The sequence below is a fragment of the Neomonachus schauinslandi genome, chromosome 16 (assembly GCF_002201575.2).
Source record: "Neomonachus schauinslandi chromosome 16, ASM220157v2, whole genome shotgun sequence".
In the NCBI taxonomy this organism is placed as follows: domain Eukaryota; kingdom Metazoa; phylum Chordata; class Mammalia; order Carnivora; family Phocidae; genus Neomonachus; species Neomonachus schauinslandi.
In genome coordinates, this window is record NC_058418.1 from 9,509,577 (window position 1) to 9,525,621 (window position 16,045).

At 56.1% G+C, this 16,045-nt stretch overlaps 1 protein-coding gene across 1 annotated transcript; it reads right to left on the minus strand.

The window, feature by feature from the left end:
* Window positions 1-677: 677 nt before the first annotated feature.
* Window positions 678-10,300, minus strand: GIPR (gastric inhibitory polypeptide receptor). The gene is made up of 16 exons (XM_021681072.1): window positions 10,295-10,300; window positions 9,948-10,082; window positions 9,401-9,484; window positions 8,267-8,395; window positions 7,766-7,865; window positions 7,197-7,304; window positions 6,189-6,292; window positions 5,373-5,476; window positions 5,029-5,173; window positions 4,098-4,257; window positions 3,826-3,886; window positions 3,435-3,504; window positions 3,225-3,313; window positions 2,995-3,133; window positions 981-1,022; window positions 678-884 (listed from the first exon to the last, which is right to left on the minus strand). The coding sequence occupies exons 1-16, from the start codon at window positions 10,298-10,300 to the stop codon at window positions 678-680; spliced, it is 1,683 nt and encodes a 560-aa protein (XP_021536747.1).
* Window positions 10,301-16,045: the final 5,745 nt, after the last annotated feature.

Below are 16,045 nucleotides of genomic sequence, written 5' to 3' on the forward strand. Positions count from 1 at the left end.
TCTTTCCATCTCTCACCTCTCCTGTGAGCTCCAGGGCCTTTTCCCCAGCCTGACGTGTCCCAAGAGCACTCCTGGCTCTCCCCACCCTGAACCCCATCTCCCTCTCTTGCCATCATCCCAAACCTAGGAGTCTTCCTTGACTTCTCTTGCTGCACTTCCCTCGTGCGAAACGGTGGCAAATCCTCAGTTCTACCTTTAGAAGAGCAGCGCCAGAGTCCGACCACTTCACACCCCTCCGCAGCTGCCTCTCCTGTCCCCCCCCCAGTAATCTGTTCCATCACATGGCACCGTCTGTTCCTGTCTTTTCCTCAGGCAGCACCAAGCTTTTCTGCCCTTGCAGATGCTGTTCCTTCTGCCTAGAATCTTCTTCCCAAAGCGGTCTCCTTCATCCCTTGCAGGCATGGGCCTAAGTGTCACCTCCTCAGAGATGCCCTCCTGGACCACCCTAGGCTCCCTTCTAATTTTTCCTCATTAGCCATTCCACAGTGTGTGTCTAACGTGATGTTCTGTCTTTGCTGCCCCCCCAATTGTGAACTGTGAACTCTAGGAGAACAGGGACCTTGTTTCCCCCCTCCCACCGCACCCCAGTTTCTCCAGCGCCCTCCACACTGGGCCTGGTACACAGTAGGCTCTCAATAAATACGTGCGATCTCGAATGGACACAGGATCCCCGCTGCCTAGCAGTAACTTTCCGAGACCTGGCTGGCCTCATCCCCAGGCCCTGGGAGGGTCCCCAAGGACAGGGCGTGGTCAGGGGCGACCCGGCAGGGGCCTGAGTTCGAGGGCAGGGTCCCGGAGGCGCGCTCGGGCGGCTGGCGCTGCTCTTCCCCGAGGCTGTGGCGCAGGCGACGGCGGTGCCAGCAGCGACGGATCTCCGACTGCACCTGCAATGCGACGGGGCTCAGAACGTTCCCTGCGCTCCCGGCCGTTCCCTGCGCGGCCGCGAGAGGGCGCGGGCGGCGAGCCGGCGCTGTCCCTACCTCCTTGTTGATGAAGCAGTACAGGACGCTGACCAGGAAGCCCTGCCGGGAGGAGGCGCGGGGGTTAAATCGAGAGTGGGGGCAGGATCGCAGACACCCCCTGAGTGAGCTTGGGCCCTTAGCAGGTCCCAGACCACCTCGGCTGCCGCCACCCTGGTCCGAGACCATTTCAATCACCCTCTCCCTGGCCCCCCCTTGCCCCTCCCAGGTTTGCTGAGCAATAAGAGGGTTAACAGGGGACCCTGGAGGTGGGCTGCCTAGATATGAGAACCGCTTCCCCACTTCCTGACCCACTTGGGCAAGGGCTTATCCCCTCTGTGCCTCAGTTTCTTCATCTGGAAAATGGGGTCATAATAGAGTGGTGGTTGTGAGAATTGAGGTAATATGCAAGAAGCTGGAATGCCTGGCACGTAGCGTTTAACTATTTTTTTTTTTAAGATTTTATTTATTTATTTGACAGAGAGAGACACAGCGAGAGAGGGAACACAAGCAGGGGGAGTAGGAGAGGGAGAAGCAGGCTTCCCCGCGGAGCAGGGAGCCCGATGCGGGGCTGGATCCCAGGACCCTGGGATCACGACCTGAGCCGAAGGCAGACACTTAACGACTGAGCCACCCAGGCGCCCCGCGTTAAACTTTATTCTTAAGCTTGTTATAACTTTGTTATATATATTAATAAATTAATTTTAAGAATTATCTTTAAGTATACATTTTACATATAAACTTCTATAAAATATAATTACTAATAAATTACTTGATAATACAAATCAGTTATTTATGTTAAAATCTTACAAATCTTATTATTAATTTCCATGATCCTGTTAAAAATCTAACCCTGGGGTGCCTGGGTGGCTCAGTTGGTTAAGCGACTGCCTTTGGCTCAGGTCATGATCCCAGGGTCCTGGGATCGAGCCCCGCATCAGGCTCCCTGCTCCGCAGGAAGCCTGCTTCTCCCTCTCCCACTCCCCCTGCTTGTGTTCCCTCTCTCACTGTGTCTCTCTCTGTCAAATAAATTAATTAAATCTTTAAAAAAACATCTAACTCTGATCACATCCCTCTGCTCCCATGGCTCCCAGCTCCCTCAGGGAAAAGCCAAGGTACTCACTTGGCCCAAGGATCGGGCACGGGTACCTCACCTCTCTCCTATCTCCCCCTTGCTCCCTCTGGCTCCCACCGCCTAAAGCATGTTGGATATCAGGGATCTTGCACTTGATATTTCTCTTCCTGGAACATTTCCCCCAAATATCTGCCTGGCTTGTTCCCTCACCTCCAGGTCTCTGCTCCAGTGTCTTCTCAGTGAGGCCTTTACCCCCTGTCTACAGCTCTATATCTTGTCTGCTCTCTTCCCCCCACCCCCCAGCTTCTAGGCACATCTCTCCATCTGACACTCTGTTCATTTTATTTACATAGCATGTTTAGCATCTGTCTCTCCCACTAGAGGGTAGGGACCATTTGGTTCTTGGCCCAGAATAGTGCTTGGTACACAGTAAGGGCTCAGTACATTTCTGCTGAATTTAATGAATGAACAGCCTTGTGAGGTGAGATTAGTATTGTTCCAACTTAGAGATGAGGAAACTGAGGCCCGACAAGGAAAAGCAGTATGGCGACTAGGGTCTGGCAGGCAAGTGCAGGGTTGGCCTTAAATTTTGGAGTGCCTCCTTACATTTTGCACTGTAAGCACCTCATTTATCTCACCCTAGGTGAAGGCCACAGAGCTGCGAAGTGGCAGAACCTGAACTTGGCCCTAGCCCTACCCGGGCTGCAAAGCCCTCCATCTTCACTAGGTGGCAGTCTGCTGAGGCTGCCTGGTCTGTTCCCTTGCTCCCTGCTGCCTCCCCAGCTCAGGACAGAGCTAGCTCAGTGTTTTGCGCAGAAATGTACGAATGAACATGTGAACATGTTCACACCCCATTCAGTGCCCCCATCAGTGGACAATTGCAGACCCCCTGCCCCTCTGGGGAAGAGGGCCCCAGGACGAAGGGTGTAGCCCTTGCACCCCGCCTTAGTGCCTTAGCACCTGGAATGAGCTGAGGAAGATCTCAAAGCCGAGCTTGATGAAGCGCAGGGCACCCCGGGCCTGTTCCTCTGTTACCGGAGCAAACACCACCTCGTGGACGCCCAGCAGGGGCACCAGCGTCAGCGTGGAGCGAGCCAGCCTGAGGGTAGAGGGTGGCAGTGGTCCCGCAGCCCCAGGTCCTCCATTTTGCACCCTGCCCCTTTCCCTCCATCCCGGCCCGGCTCCCTCACCTCAGGCGGTAGTCCGGGCAGCGCAGCTGTCGCGTCCTCAGCTTGGACACAAGGATGCCAAGAATGCGAATAAAGATGAGAAAATTAATCTGCAGGGAGAGATAGAGGCTGAGCCAGCCCCATCCTGTCCTGGGGGACAGAGGGTGGCGCCCCGTTTCCCAGGGTGGGAAATTCCAGAGGGTGGCCTGGAGGACTCAGGGTTGGCCGTACCAAGATGGTCATGAGGATAGGGGTGCGTATGATCCACCAAATGGCCTTGACATCATTCCGCTCCCAGCACCTGGGGAGAGGGGGAGTAGAGCTAAGAGAAAAACCCCTGGATTCAGAGGATCACGCACCCTCTCTCGCCAGCTCCGCCCACTCTCCTTAATGCCACACTCACGTTCCTTTAAAGCCCCGCCCCGCTACTATCCAGGCCCCGCCCCCATCTCGCCCCCTTCCAGAGCACAATCTTTCTTAGCTCCCCATTCCTTTAGATCCCACCCACCCCTTCCCAGTCCCTATGTACCCTCCGAACCTCCCCACCTTTCCATCACAACCCGCCCGAGTCCCTCAAAGCTCCGCCCGCCTCCCAGGCCTCACCCCAGACCCCAAGACTCACTGCGTGTTCTCGTACAGGTACCTGACGATCACCCAGGGAATGACGAAAAACGCGGGGGCCCCTGTGCAGACCCCGACCCCGCCCCCCACCCCGCCGCAGCTGTCAGCGCGCGCACGGGCCCCGCCAGGCCCAAGACCCGCGGAATTTCCCCCGCCGCCGGGGTGGGGAGGCAGAAGCCCAGAGAGGGGAGGAGACCCCCTGAGATAGACCAGCTGGGGAGTCGAGGGAGTGGAGGCGCGCCGGATTGGGCAGGGGACAGGGTCGGGGCTCACCCCAGCCAAGAAGCAGGTAGCAGCGGAAGTGGCCCCCCTCGGAACCTCCCACAAGCACCAAGAGACTGTGTAGGTAGACACCCTCCACCAGCAGCCAAGTGTAGTTGGCACCCACGCAGTACTGGGTCACGATCTGGGCCGTGCGGCAGGCAGCTAGGTCCTAGGGGGTGGCCGGACAGGGGGAGGAGGCAGTCAGGGCCTCCAGGGTGTCCCCAAGCCGTCCTTCCACCTCCATTTCCTGCCGTCCACTATTCACTTCCCGCTCTGCATCACTAGAGGATGGTGTCTGTGATTGATTTCTCTCTTCTGTTCTCTTCCCTCTGTGAGCTGTCCCGCTTTTACCTCTTTAACAATTGGTATCTTCCATCTTGCTATCAGTTTCCCCCACCCCATGGCCCCCAAATATGGCCTCTCCCACCCCATCGCCTTCTAAAAATTGAACTCAACTACTTCATCTGTCAAAAAGTTTCTCCCACCCCGTCACCCTTGTCCAGCCAGCACAGGGACTCCCCCACCCCATAGCTTCTTCACAATCGACATGGCCCAACTGGCTACCTGAAAGTTTTTCTCACCTGGGCCCCCAGCCTCTAGCCTCCCCCACCTTAGTTTCGCAGTAACAACAAATTGGTATCTACCAAATCCCCTCCCATCCTGCCCACGCCCCACCTCCAGTAGGGGACTCTCTCATTGGTGGACAAGTCCAGGGACGGGTGAGATAATGAGAGCTAAGCAAGGGAAAAATCTCACATAGGAGGTGATGGGGTGGGTGATGGAGGAGGCTGAGTTGGGAGGGCCCCTCTCCAAATGTGTTTGGAGAGGTCAAAAGAGATACACTGTCGATAGTGTAGAAAGTAGTAAATGGACTGGGAACTTCTTGGCCCCACCAGAGGAGGCAGAATCCCAATTTGAGAAAGAGAAGGATGCTGCTCACCAGGTTCCACAGGACAGGGGCCTGGTCCCCAGGGTAGGGGCCAGGTGGAGGTAGCAAACGGTCTCGGGTGAGGATGGCCGCCGCCCGCAGCATGGAAGATGTGAACAAGTTGATGTGGATGTAGTTGCGAGTGCAGCGCAGCCTCCTAGGGGATTGGGGATGCAGTCTGGGGACCCCTGGATACCTACCTGCCCTTGGCCACACAGATCCCCTTAAGTCACCTCCCCGCCCTTCCCACAGAACCACCATTAGATGCTTGTCACTAGTGAAGCCTGACCACCCCATCTTACTGGGCAAACGGAGGCCCAGGCTCTGCAGCTGTGACTCAAGGCTGGAGGTCTCACCTGAAGAAACTTAAGATGAGCAGGGCTAGCAGCAATGTGGCCAGGGACAGGGAGTAGCCCACAGTGTACATGACCTGCATCCGCTCCAAAATCAGCTTTTGATCCTAGGTCGGGGTAGGGGGGTGCAGGAGGGTAGGAGGACACAGGAACACAGTTCAATGCTTTCCCCCCCCAGGACCAGAAAGGGACCCTGCTTTTTGTTCCTGCCCAGCATCCCAGTTTTCTCTTGGGGATCCAACTACCCTTGCTTGACTGGGGCTGACTGGCTGATTCCACCCCTCAGTCCAGGGCTGACCATATGACCAGCCAATCAGAGCATTCTATATAACCCCCTACACACACAGAGACACACACATACACAGTGATTAGTGCAGGGTGGAGGCATGGCCCAAGGTATCAGTCCTGGGACATTACATTAGAGCTATTAAGAACACAGTTCAGTCTCCCCACAGTCTTGCTTGGTTGGTAGGATGTGAGCCTGGTGCTAATTAATGAGGACCACACTTTCCATCCCACAGAAAAGATGAGCCCAGCACAGAGAAAAACAAAGTCATGATGTGGTGAGAGACAAAAAGACTCCCAACAACATCATTTGAGCACCTAGATCCAGCTGTGCCTGAAGCTGTTACCTTATACTTTTCAATCACAGAAGTCAATACATTTCTCTTTTTTCCTCCACCCAACAAGTTTAAGTTGGGTTCTATCACTTGGAACCTAGAGTCTTGAATAGTACAAGGGGTTTCAGGCTCAGCCTGAGGCGGCTGCCTTTTCATCTCTCCCTGCACATCCTGACCTGAATCCCTCACTGCTTCTTACCTGAAAGACCCCATTCTTTTCTGGGTTCTCACACTGCGAATGATCTCTCCAAGATCCCCATTGGCCATCACTGCCACACTGGCGGAGGACAAAGCCTGTAGCCACTGTGGGGGAAACAAAGGAGGGGGTCAGAGGCACAGAGAATAAAACAGAAAGACAAAAGTAAGACAAAGGCAGGGGCGCCTGGGTGGCTCGGTCGTTAAGCGTCTGCCTTCGGCCCAGGTCATGATCCCAGAGTCCTGGGATTGAGTCCTGGGATCGAGTCCCGGATTGGGCTCCCTGCTCCGCGGGAAGCCTGCTTCTCCCTCTCCCACTCCCCCTGCTTGTGTTCCTGCTCTCGCTAACTCTTTCTCTGTCAAATAAATACAATTTTTTAAAAGATTTTATTTATTTATGTGACAGACACAGCGAAAGAGGGAACACAAGCAGGGGGAGTGGGAGAGGGAGAAGCAGGCTTCCCGAGGAGCAGGGAGCCCGATCCAGGACTCTATCCCAGGACCCTGGGATCATGACCTGAGCCGAAGGCAGATGCTTAACGACTGAGCCACCCAGGCGCCCCAATAAATGAAATCTTAAAAAAAAATAAGACAAAGGCAGAGATAGCCAAAGTGATGTGATGATAATAAGCCCTTGTGTATTAATTAAATTAATATTCATAACAAGCCTATAAAAATGGTACTATTATCAACCCCATCTTACAGAAGAGGAAGCTGAGGCATAAAGAAGTTAAATAAGTTGCTCTAGGCCAAATAGCTAGTTAGGACAGGGAGACCAAGACGCCCGGAGGAAATAAGAACCCTGTGGTCCTCAGAGAGATACAGAGACAGAGAAGGGGCTTTAAGTGACAGAGCCAGGGTTGGTCAGGCAGGAGGAGACACTCAGCCGGACAGAGAGGAGCAGGAGATCAAGTGTGAGATCAAGATCAAGCGAACTCTGGGAGTGTTGTCTGGGGCAGGGCTAGGAGCTATTTTTGTCAGGGGAGGGCCCGGGGTCCAGGGGGCACCTCACCATGACGGTGCCAGGGCAGGTACCAGGGGCAGGACGCACGGGCAGTGTCGTTGGGGGCAGCGTAGTCCCAGCAGACGTACATATCGAAGGACGCGTTACAGGCGAGGCCTGGGGTGGGCGTGGGGGCCAGACGTCGGGTGGACAGACCGCACACAGCCCAAGGCTTCTCCGCAAGCGCTGCTCTGGCCCCGCCCACCGGGGGGTGGTCCAGTCCCTGGCTCTGCCACAGCCCCTCCCACCAGACCCCAGGCCCCGCCCCACCCGCCATCCACTTCAGGCTCCACCCACCTGATGCAGCCCCGCCCTTTCGAGCTTCTGCCCGGGCCTCTCCCACTAATCCAAGTTACGTCCCAGTTCCCACCGCACCCCCCCCCCCCCGCCCCCGGCCCCGCGCACTCAGGTCTAGGTCCGTCCCACCGAGGCCAAGCATCACCCAGGCCTCTCCCGACCCAGCCCACCTCTACCCCAGACTTCCTCAGGCCCCGTCTGTCAGTCCTAGCCCCCCCTCAAGCACACCCCTCTCAACCCTAGTCCTTCCCGTGCCCCCAGGCCCCGCTCCCCAGTCACACCTGCCGGGGGGTCCAAGGCTTCCAGTGTCTCTTGGCACTCTCTGCGGTACCGTTCCCAGCGCTGGTACAGCTCCTCCGCCGTCTGCCCGACAGAGCCTGTCTATGGAAAGAGAGGAGGGAGGACCCCCCCCACACACACACACCTCGACCGATCCCCGCTCCCAGGCAGCACGTTTCGTGTATAAACACCCTACAGAGACTTGAAGAGGCTGCCCTGTTTTGTCCGGGAGTCTTGGGTAACTTAGAAACCTCTTCTAGGTCTCTAGGGGTGCCTAGACCAGGGGAGTTGCTGTGTGGGGCTGAAAACCTTCAGGAAAATTAGGGGAAGGAGTGGCTGGAAATCATCAGGAGGATTTGAGAGGGAAAGAAGCGAGACTGGAAACAACTCGAATCTGGACAGGCGGGGCAGTCTTAAAACTCTCTCTGCAGCGGGGGAAGCCTTAAAACTGTCCCCAGACCTCCCTCCTAGCCTTGAACCCCTGTGGCTCCTGGGGTCCTCACCTCCGCCCTCCGGAGCAGCGGCCCCCACCACGAGAGCATCAGTAGCAGCCGCCAAGGCGGACAGTTCGGCATCGTGAGGGCGGCGGGGCATGGGGGGCGAAGGGTCTGGTCTAGTAGGGGCAGTCCGGCCTGGAGGGTCAGGGCGCAGAGTCAGGAGCCTCGGCCCTCCGCCTCCAGCCCCCGGCGCCACCCGCTCTGAGATTCAAACAGGCGGACTAGGAGGCAGTGGCCCCCCTCCGCCCCCACCAGTGAGGACTTGTGGGGTGGGGGAAGAGTGGGCGAGGCCGAGATCCAGCACGTGATTCCCAGGCCCGCCCCCAACTGTTGCTGGGGCAGCGGCGGTGGAAGGGGGGTGTTTGCTGAGGGCGCGGTTGCCCTTAGAGCTGCTTTGGGCGGAAGCGCTAATGTCACCCAGAGTCTAGACCTAGAGATTCTGGGGAATCTGGGGACTGCCTTGGAGAGGTAAGCGTCGGGCATGGAGCTTGAAATGACCCTCAGAGTTTCCGCTTTACCAGCCCAGAGGGTCTTCAAATGGCAAATAGGATCCCGACCTTAAAAAACTTGCCCGCTGTAGATGAAGCCCAGAGTCAATGGAACAACCCTCTCCCTAGGGACCAGAGAGGAGTCAGATCCTGGGCTTAGGTTTGCAGGGGCCCAGATGCCTGAAAATGGGTCTAACCCCAATCCCCCCCCCCCAGCACCGTGTGGGGAAAGGGGGAAGCAGGGAAGATCTCAGATGGAGCCCCAGAAATGGGCGAAACAGAAATATAGAGACTGAGAGACATACAGACTAAGCAGAATGAGACACACAGCAAGAGACCAGAGAGGAAAAGACAGATAAAAATGTGGGCTAGGAGACAAAGAGGGGACAGAGACATGGAGAGAGACACAGAGAATGGGGCAAGGAGAGATAAAGGGACAGAAACAGAGCCATCCAGAGGCTAAACAGAGATCGGGAGACATGGAGACAGAGCTACGGAGAGACAGGCAGACAGGAAGATAGAGAGCGAGGGCACAGAGAGACAAAGAGACAAAGAGACAAAGGCATGAGCTAAGAAACAGAGAAAGAGGGACCCAGAGGCTTGAGTGGGACATGAGGGCGGGGGAATGGGCTGGGATTGGGAAAGCCCTCACCTGTCCCCAGATCTGCTCTCGATCACTCACTCCAGCGGCTGTCGCCTCCACAGCCTCCGCCTGAGCTCTGGAAGAGGTGACGGCCTGGGGTGGTGGGAGAGGGCGGGGCCAGGGAGCAGAAGGGGGAGCTCTGGGGCAGAGACCCGGTGGGGGGTGGCGGCCAGTGGCGCACAAGGATCAGAGTCACCCAGGGTCACGTGGAAGAGCAGTCACGGAGCCAGGGTCACAGGCTCTCACACGGTCCCACCCATCCCACCCAGCCGTGGCACACAGCCGCGGTCACACTCCCCGCACAGGCTGACAGTCATCCACAGTGACAGAGCCGTGGGCCCGGACTGCAGGCAACTCCACTCACAGAGCAACACAGTCACGGCTTCCCACGGTTCTCGTGATGCCGTGTCAGCCGCCCAGTCACTAGGTCTCGTCTCCCCACTGGCCTGCGGTCACCCCTGGGTCCCCAGCATCACTCAGCACCAGCTTGGGCATCGAGCAGAGGCTGGAAGAATGACCGTCGATGACATGCACACGTCGATATGCAGTCCCTCACGCAGTCATGTAACCCTTGGCCCGCCACCACCTGCGGGGCCACACACAAGGTCACGCAACCATACCCATCCACACTCTCGCAGTTCACACGGTCGCCTGAGCCCACAGTCACACCCCGACAGCACACCTTCCCCAACTGTCAATAAGGCACACGCTCTCAGGGTGTCATGTCGTCACGCCGTCACCCTTACACCGTCACACCCAGTGCCATGGTGGTAGGGACACACGACTCTGCTCTTCGTCCTCACCCGCACTCACAAGTCCCACAGAGTCACACACACATTGCGCGCCACCGTGCCACCACCATGGCGTCCCGCACGCCCCACGGACGCAGAGAGGATCACACACCGTCATGCGGCAATCACGCACGAACCCGCAGCCTCATGGGGTCTCGCGGTCACGGGCACCACTGAATCACACACCTTCCCGCAGTCTGCACTTCTAGTCTCTTTCTTTGCTCTAAAATATGGGGAACGGGGAGCGTCTGTACATGAGGGGGAAGCCTTAGCAACCGAGTCCCGGTTCTCAATGTTCGCGTCCCCAGTAATACAAACCAAACCACGGATTCATGCACATTAGTCAACTTGTAACACTCAGGAGCATATACTCCCCTGGGACCTAGGGGATAAGTGGGGCAGAGGTGAATGTGCCCACTTGGCAGACGAGAAACTGAGGCCCCGAGGCCCCAGCAGGGGCAGGGAGACTGGGGGATGCAAGGTCCAGCACCAGGAGCTGGAAGGAGACAAGTCTGGGAGGGGGGTAACGGGGGGGGGGGCCCTGGCTCTCTGGCCTCCAGCTGGCCTCCCTGCTCTCTGCCCCAAATTCCTGGCGCTCTCTGGGTCCTGGGAAAGGCTCGGTTCATGGAGTGGAGAGGGAGAGGGGTCTGAGATAGCCCAGCACCTCGGGGAGAGGCTGGCCTTGGGAGGGAGTCTCTCCTTGGCCCCAAGAGAGCCTGGGAGGGCCACTCAGCTAGGGCTGGGAAGGTAGGGGGAGGCCGGGAAGGGGGAGGGAGAGACTGGGGAAGGGGGAAGCGGTGGAGAGGAATTGACGTGGTGAGAGAGACAGGAAGAGAAACCAAGGGCCCAGAGAGACCAGAGACAGACAGGAAGAGATGGAGACGAGAGAGACCAAGAGAGACAGACAGAGAGGAAGAGACCAAAAGAGACAGAGACATAGAAGTACACACACAGAGGGGCGCCTGGGTGGCTCAGTCGTTGAGCGTCTGCCTTTGGCTCAGGTCATGATCCCAGGGTCCTGGGATCGAGCCCTGCATCGGGCTCCCTGCTCTGCGGGAAGCCTGCTTCTCCCTCTCCCACTCCCCCTGCTTGTGATCCCTCTCTCACTGTGTCTCTCTAGGTCAAGTAAGTAATAAATAAAATCTTTAAAAAAAAAAAAGAAGAACACACACACAGACAGAGACACAGAGAGGAAGAGATCAAAAGAGACAAACAGAGAAAGATACACAGAGAGACAGAGAAAGACAGAGAGAGAGACACAGAGACAATGAGAGAGAGACAGAGAGATAGGGGAGGAGGGTAGGGACAGAGCACAGTCCACGTTGAGAGAAAGACAGGGGGGATGGAGGGAGAGAAAGCCTGAACGATGGGCGCTGAGGAGAGGCGAGCTAGCTAGGAGTCCGCTGTGGCTCAGAGGTCCTCACCCATCCCTGCGGGGGGACCCCCGGGTCAGAACCCAGCACAAGGTGCACAGGAGGGTGGTGCCTGGGTCCCTCATGGCCCTCTGCACACCGAAGCCTTCTCCTGGGTCCTCTGCAGTCTCCCAGGGTCTGGGGACGGGGCAGCAGGGACACATGCGCGCGCGCGCGCGCGCGGACGCACACACACACACACACACACAAGCACACAGCCCTCTCTGAATTCCAGACCTCAGTTCTCCGGGTCTCTCTCTCTCTTTCCCATCTTTTATTTTTTTTAAAGATTTTATTTATTTATTTGACAGAAAGAGAGAGACAGCGAGAGAGGGAACACAAGCAGGGGGAGCAGGGGAGGGAGAAGCAGGCTTCCCGCCGAGCAGGGAGCCCGATGCGGGGCTCGATCCCAGGATCCTGGGATCATGACCTGAGCTGAAGGCAGACACTTAACGACTGAGCCACCCAGGCACCCCTCTCTTTCCCATCTTTAACCTTTCCCCTTTCTCTTCCCCTTGTCATCTGTCAGCACTCAGGGTGTCTGTCTCTGTTTCTCTCTCTCCATTGCCTCCGGTCCTGGATCTTTGCGGGACACTGTTGTTGCCCCACCCCCCAGCAAGGAGCAGGCAGTGCCCCCCAAGGGAAGGAGCTGGAAGGCCTGTGCCTGCCCCACTGGGGCTGTGGCCAAGCTGAGCCTGTGGGGAGCAGGCAGGGGGCCCGGAGTGCCAGCAGATGGTACAGGAGAAATGAGGCAGAGAGAGATGGGGAGAGGGGGCACCCCATGGGGACCGAGGCCAGAAATGGAAGGCTGAGGTGGCCCCCCTGAGATTCAGGACTGAAGATAGATGAGGCCTGAAAGACAGAGACCCACAGAGACATACACTTCGCACGCACACACAAATAGGATCCAGAGAAAGCAGGAACCCAGAGACAGAAAAGAGGCAGAGATCCGGAGACAGGGGCCTCAAGAGACAAACACAAACATGGGATCCAAGCGAGAGACAGAGACAAAGACCCAAAGAGAGACCAAGACGTAGAGACATGAAACCCAGAGAGAGACAGAGACATGGAGAAGCATAGAGCCGGGAAACAGGAAAAAACAGAGACAGAGACCCACAGAGATGAGACCAGAGAGACAGAGACCCAGAGACAGGTATCCAGAGAAAGAGACAGACACAGGGATGAAGAGATGGTCCAGAGAGAGAGATTTGGAATGCAGATAGATGGGGATGGGGGTAAACTCTCCCAAAGACACAGAGATGAGGCAGAGATGCCCAGCCCCCTCGCCCTCTTCCGGGAGGCAGGGGGTGCTCCCCCCACACCCTGCAGCTCGTTTCCATAGTGACCTCCCCAGATCCTGAGGGCAAATATTGTCCTGGCTAGAAGCACTGGGGCTGTGTTGACATAATCTCCTGCTGGTGGGGTGGGGGCTCCAGGGGCCCAAGAGGCCGGGCTGGGGGGCAGGAGAGCAGAGGGGCTCTCAGCCAGGGCCCTGCAGATAGCTCCAACTTCCCCCCCACCTCCCCAAAGCAAGGTGTAAACCTCACAGCCCTGGGAAAAGGAGCTGAGAGTTTCAAAACTGCAGCCCTCGCTGCCCCCTGGTGGTGGCGGGCCAGCCCTGAAGCTCCTTTCCTAGCATCAAGAAGAGTAGGCTGGTCTGGGCATTTTCCTCCAGATTTCTAGAATCTTCCCCCACAGCTCCTGCTCTGGTCCAGGGCCCCTCTGTCCCCAGTCATACCCCCCTTTTTTTCCCACCTGCAACCCCCCCTCCCATAGGACCGCTAGGCAGCCAGAGTGATGATGCTAAAGCACAAACTGCCCCCATCCCTCTCTAGCTTAGAACCTGCCATGGCTCCCCAGTGCCCTCAGGAGCAAGCTTGGGCTCCCCTCCACGGCCTCCAAGGTGCTTGCTGAGCTCCCCAGCCTTTTCTCTGAGAAGTCCCAGCTCTTCAGACCCTTCCTGGGCCCTCGTCCTTTGTTCTAGCAATATTCTCTGCCTCAAGTGCCTCCACCCAATTTTTGTTTTGTTTCCCAAGCCTGCCTCAAAGTTAGCTCACTCACTCATTCATCCATTCAACCAATAACTACTTCCTCTCCAGGACTCTGAGCTCTGTGAGAACAGGATCCCGGCTCTCTCAGTGGCTTGTGGGACCCCAGCATCGCCCAGAGCAGGGTTCGGCCCAGAGCAGGGTTCTATTCATTTTACTGGCACTTATTATGTATCAGGCCCTGGACTCAGCAATGCTGGGGGTCCCAGGGCCCCAGCCCTCCTGCCCAGCCCAGTCATAGACCCAAATAGAGAGACAGACTAACAGAAGGAGAGGGAGAAAGAGAAACACAAAGAAAGAAGAAAGAATCAGGAAGACAGGGGAAATAAAGCTGATGGAAAAACAGAATGTAGGATCAGAAGTAGGAGTAGCAGAGAAGGGAGGTCACTTGCTCAAGGTGACATAGCTCATAAGTGATGTAACCCATTTCCAGAGACATAAAGGGAGACAGAGAGAGAAGAGAGAGAAGTGGCCCAGAGAAGGAAACCTAGAGGCAGAGAGAAAAGAGGAAGCCAGACTGGGAGTCCTGCCCTGTCCCCCCAGCGCAGAGCTCCCTCTTCCCCATTCCCCTCCGCCCCACTTCCAGGCTTTTGACATCTCCCTGCAAAAGCACTTGTAATAAAACTAGCTCCATTAGCTGTACCCAAAAGCCACTGTGCTGAGCACTTGACAGGCCTGAGCTCACTGAACCTGCTCTTCTCCCCTGGGAAGTGGGTGCTGGAATGGCTCTCATTTTGCAGAGAAGCAAGCTGTTGGACCAAGGTCACTGAGCTCACATGGATCCTGACCCCTGGAGGGCAAGGACTGACTCATCTTTGTGTGTCACCCCCTCCCACCCCCCAAATACACACACACACACACACACACACAAGCACACAACTCACCTGGCTGAACTCCTCTCCCTGTGGCTCCACACCCCTCCCCCAACACACGGAGCTTGCAGGATCTGAACTCTTTGTTTCTATCAATAACACAGCCAGCTGTGATCAAAGAATGATAATGGCCCACATCTACTTTGCCCATCACTTTGAACTCATTATTGACCTTGGTGCCTTTCACAGTAGGTGTTCCCTGAGAAATGGATGGGAGCTGCTAGCATTTACAGGTGCCTATGTGTGCCTGCTACTGTACTCATGTGTGATTTACATCTGTGGCCTCACTGGGGCTCACGGAGGATACAGTAACAAACTACGAGCATCTCCCCACATCTTCGAGGCCCTACAGGATCTGGTGGGTCCATCACCTCCCTGACCTCATCTACCTCCTGCTCTCCTCTGCCTCATCAAGCTTCTTGTTGCCCCAGGAATATGCCACACTCATATCTATCTCAGGATCTTTGCACCTACTGATTTCTCTGCCTAGAAAGCTTCCCCCGCCAACTTCATGCGTGATTGCTTCCTTGTCATTCACATTTCAGCTCAAATGTCACCTCCTCAGAGAGGCCTTCCCTTACCAGCTCCGTGCCTGTTTCTTCATCTGTAAAACGGTGGTGAAAATAGGGCTCCTGGTGAAGATAACTGGGTGTTTGACATGTAGTAGGTGCTCAATAAATGTTAGTTATTATTAGTTAATTGTTTTGTGTATGGTGGCTTACCTCTTCTGTCACCCTGCAAGATCAATGAGAACAAACTCTGGCACTGACTTGGTTACTACTGAAACTCCAGCACCTAGCACAGAGCTTGACACACTCTAGATGTTCAGGAAACATTTTTGTTACTCCTTTTTAAATCAGTAAACATTTTTTTAAAGCTTTTACTTATTTATTTGACAGAGAGAGAGCAGGAAAGCACAAGCAGGGGGACCGGCAGGTGGAGGGAGAGGGAGAAGCAGGCTCCCCACTGAGCAGGGAGCCCGATGTACAGACTCGATCCCAGGACCCTGGAATCATGACCTCAGCCGAAGGCAGGTGCTTAACAACTGAGCCGCCCTGGCGCCCCAGTAAACATTTTTGAATGAAGGAGAGACATAGGCACAATATGACCGCCCACGTTTCAAACGTGGAAACTGAGGCTCAGGGTCACAACCAGAAACTGGTGGAGTCAAGATTTAAACTCAGGTCCATCCTTTTCCAAAGCCCAGGGCTTTCACGGTCTGCTTGTGTGTCCTGTAAATCTCTTCCCGCTTTGGGCTCTCTTGTCCTTCCTATACAACATGGTCTGGTCAAGACTAGGTGCTGACCCTCAGTGGGGACTGGGGGAAGGTGATCCACTATTCTTTAAATCCATTGTCAGGTTTTCTCTCCTCCCCTCCTCCCCCAACATCAGAGCCCGCTCCGACTGACACTGCCAGCCTTCCCGGCGTCACAGCTGGGCCTATGTCAAAACCCGGACTGGATAATGAAGTTGCGGGAGATGAGGGCTGTCGGAGAGGAACCAAGGGACCGCGGATAAAAAAGAGGAAGGA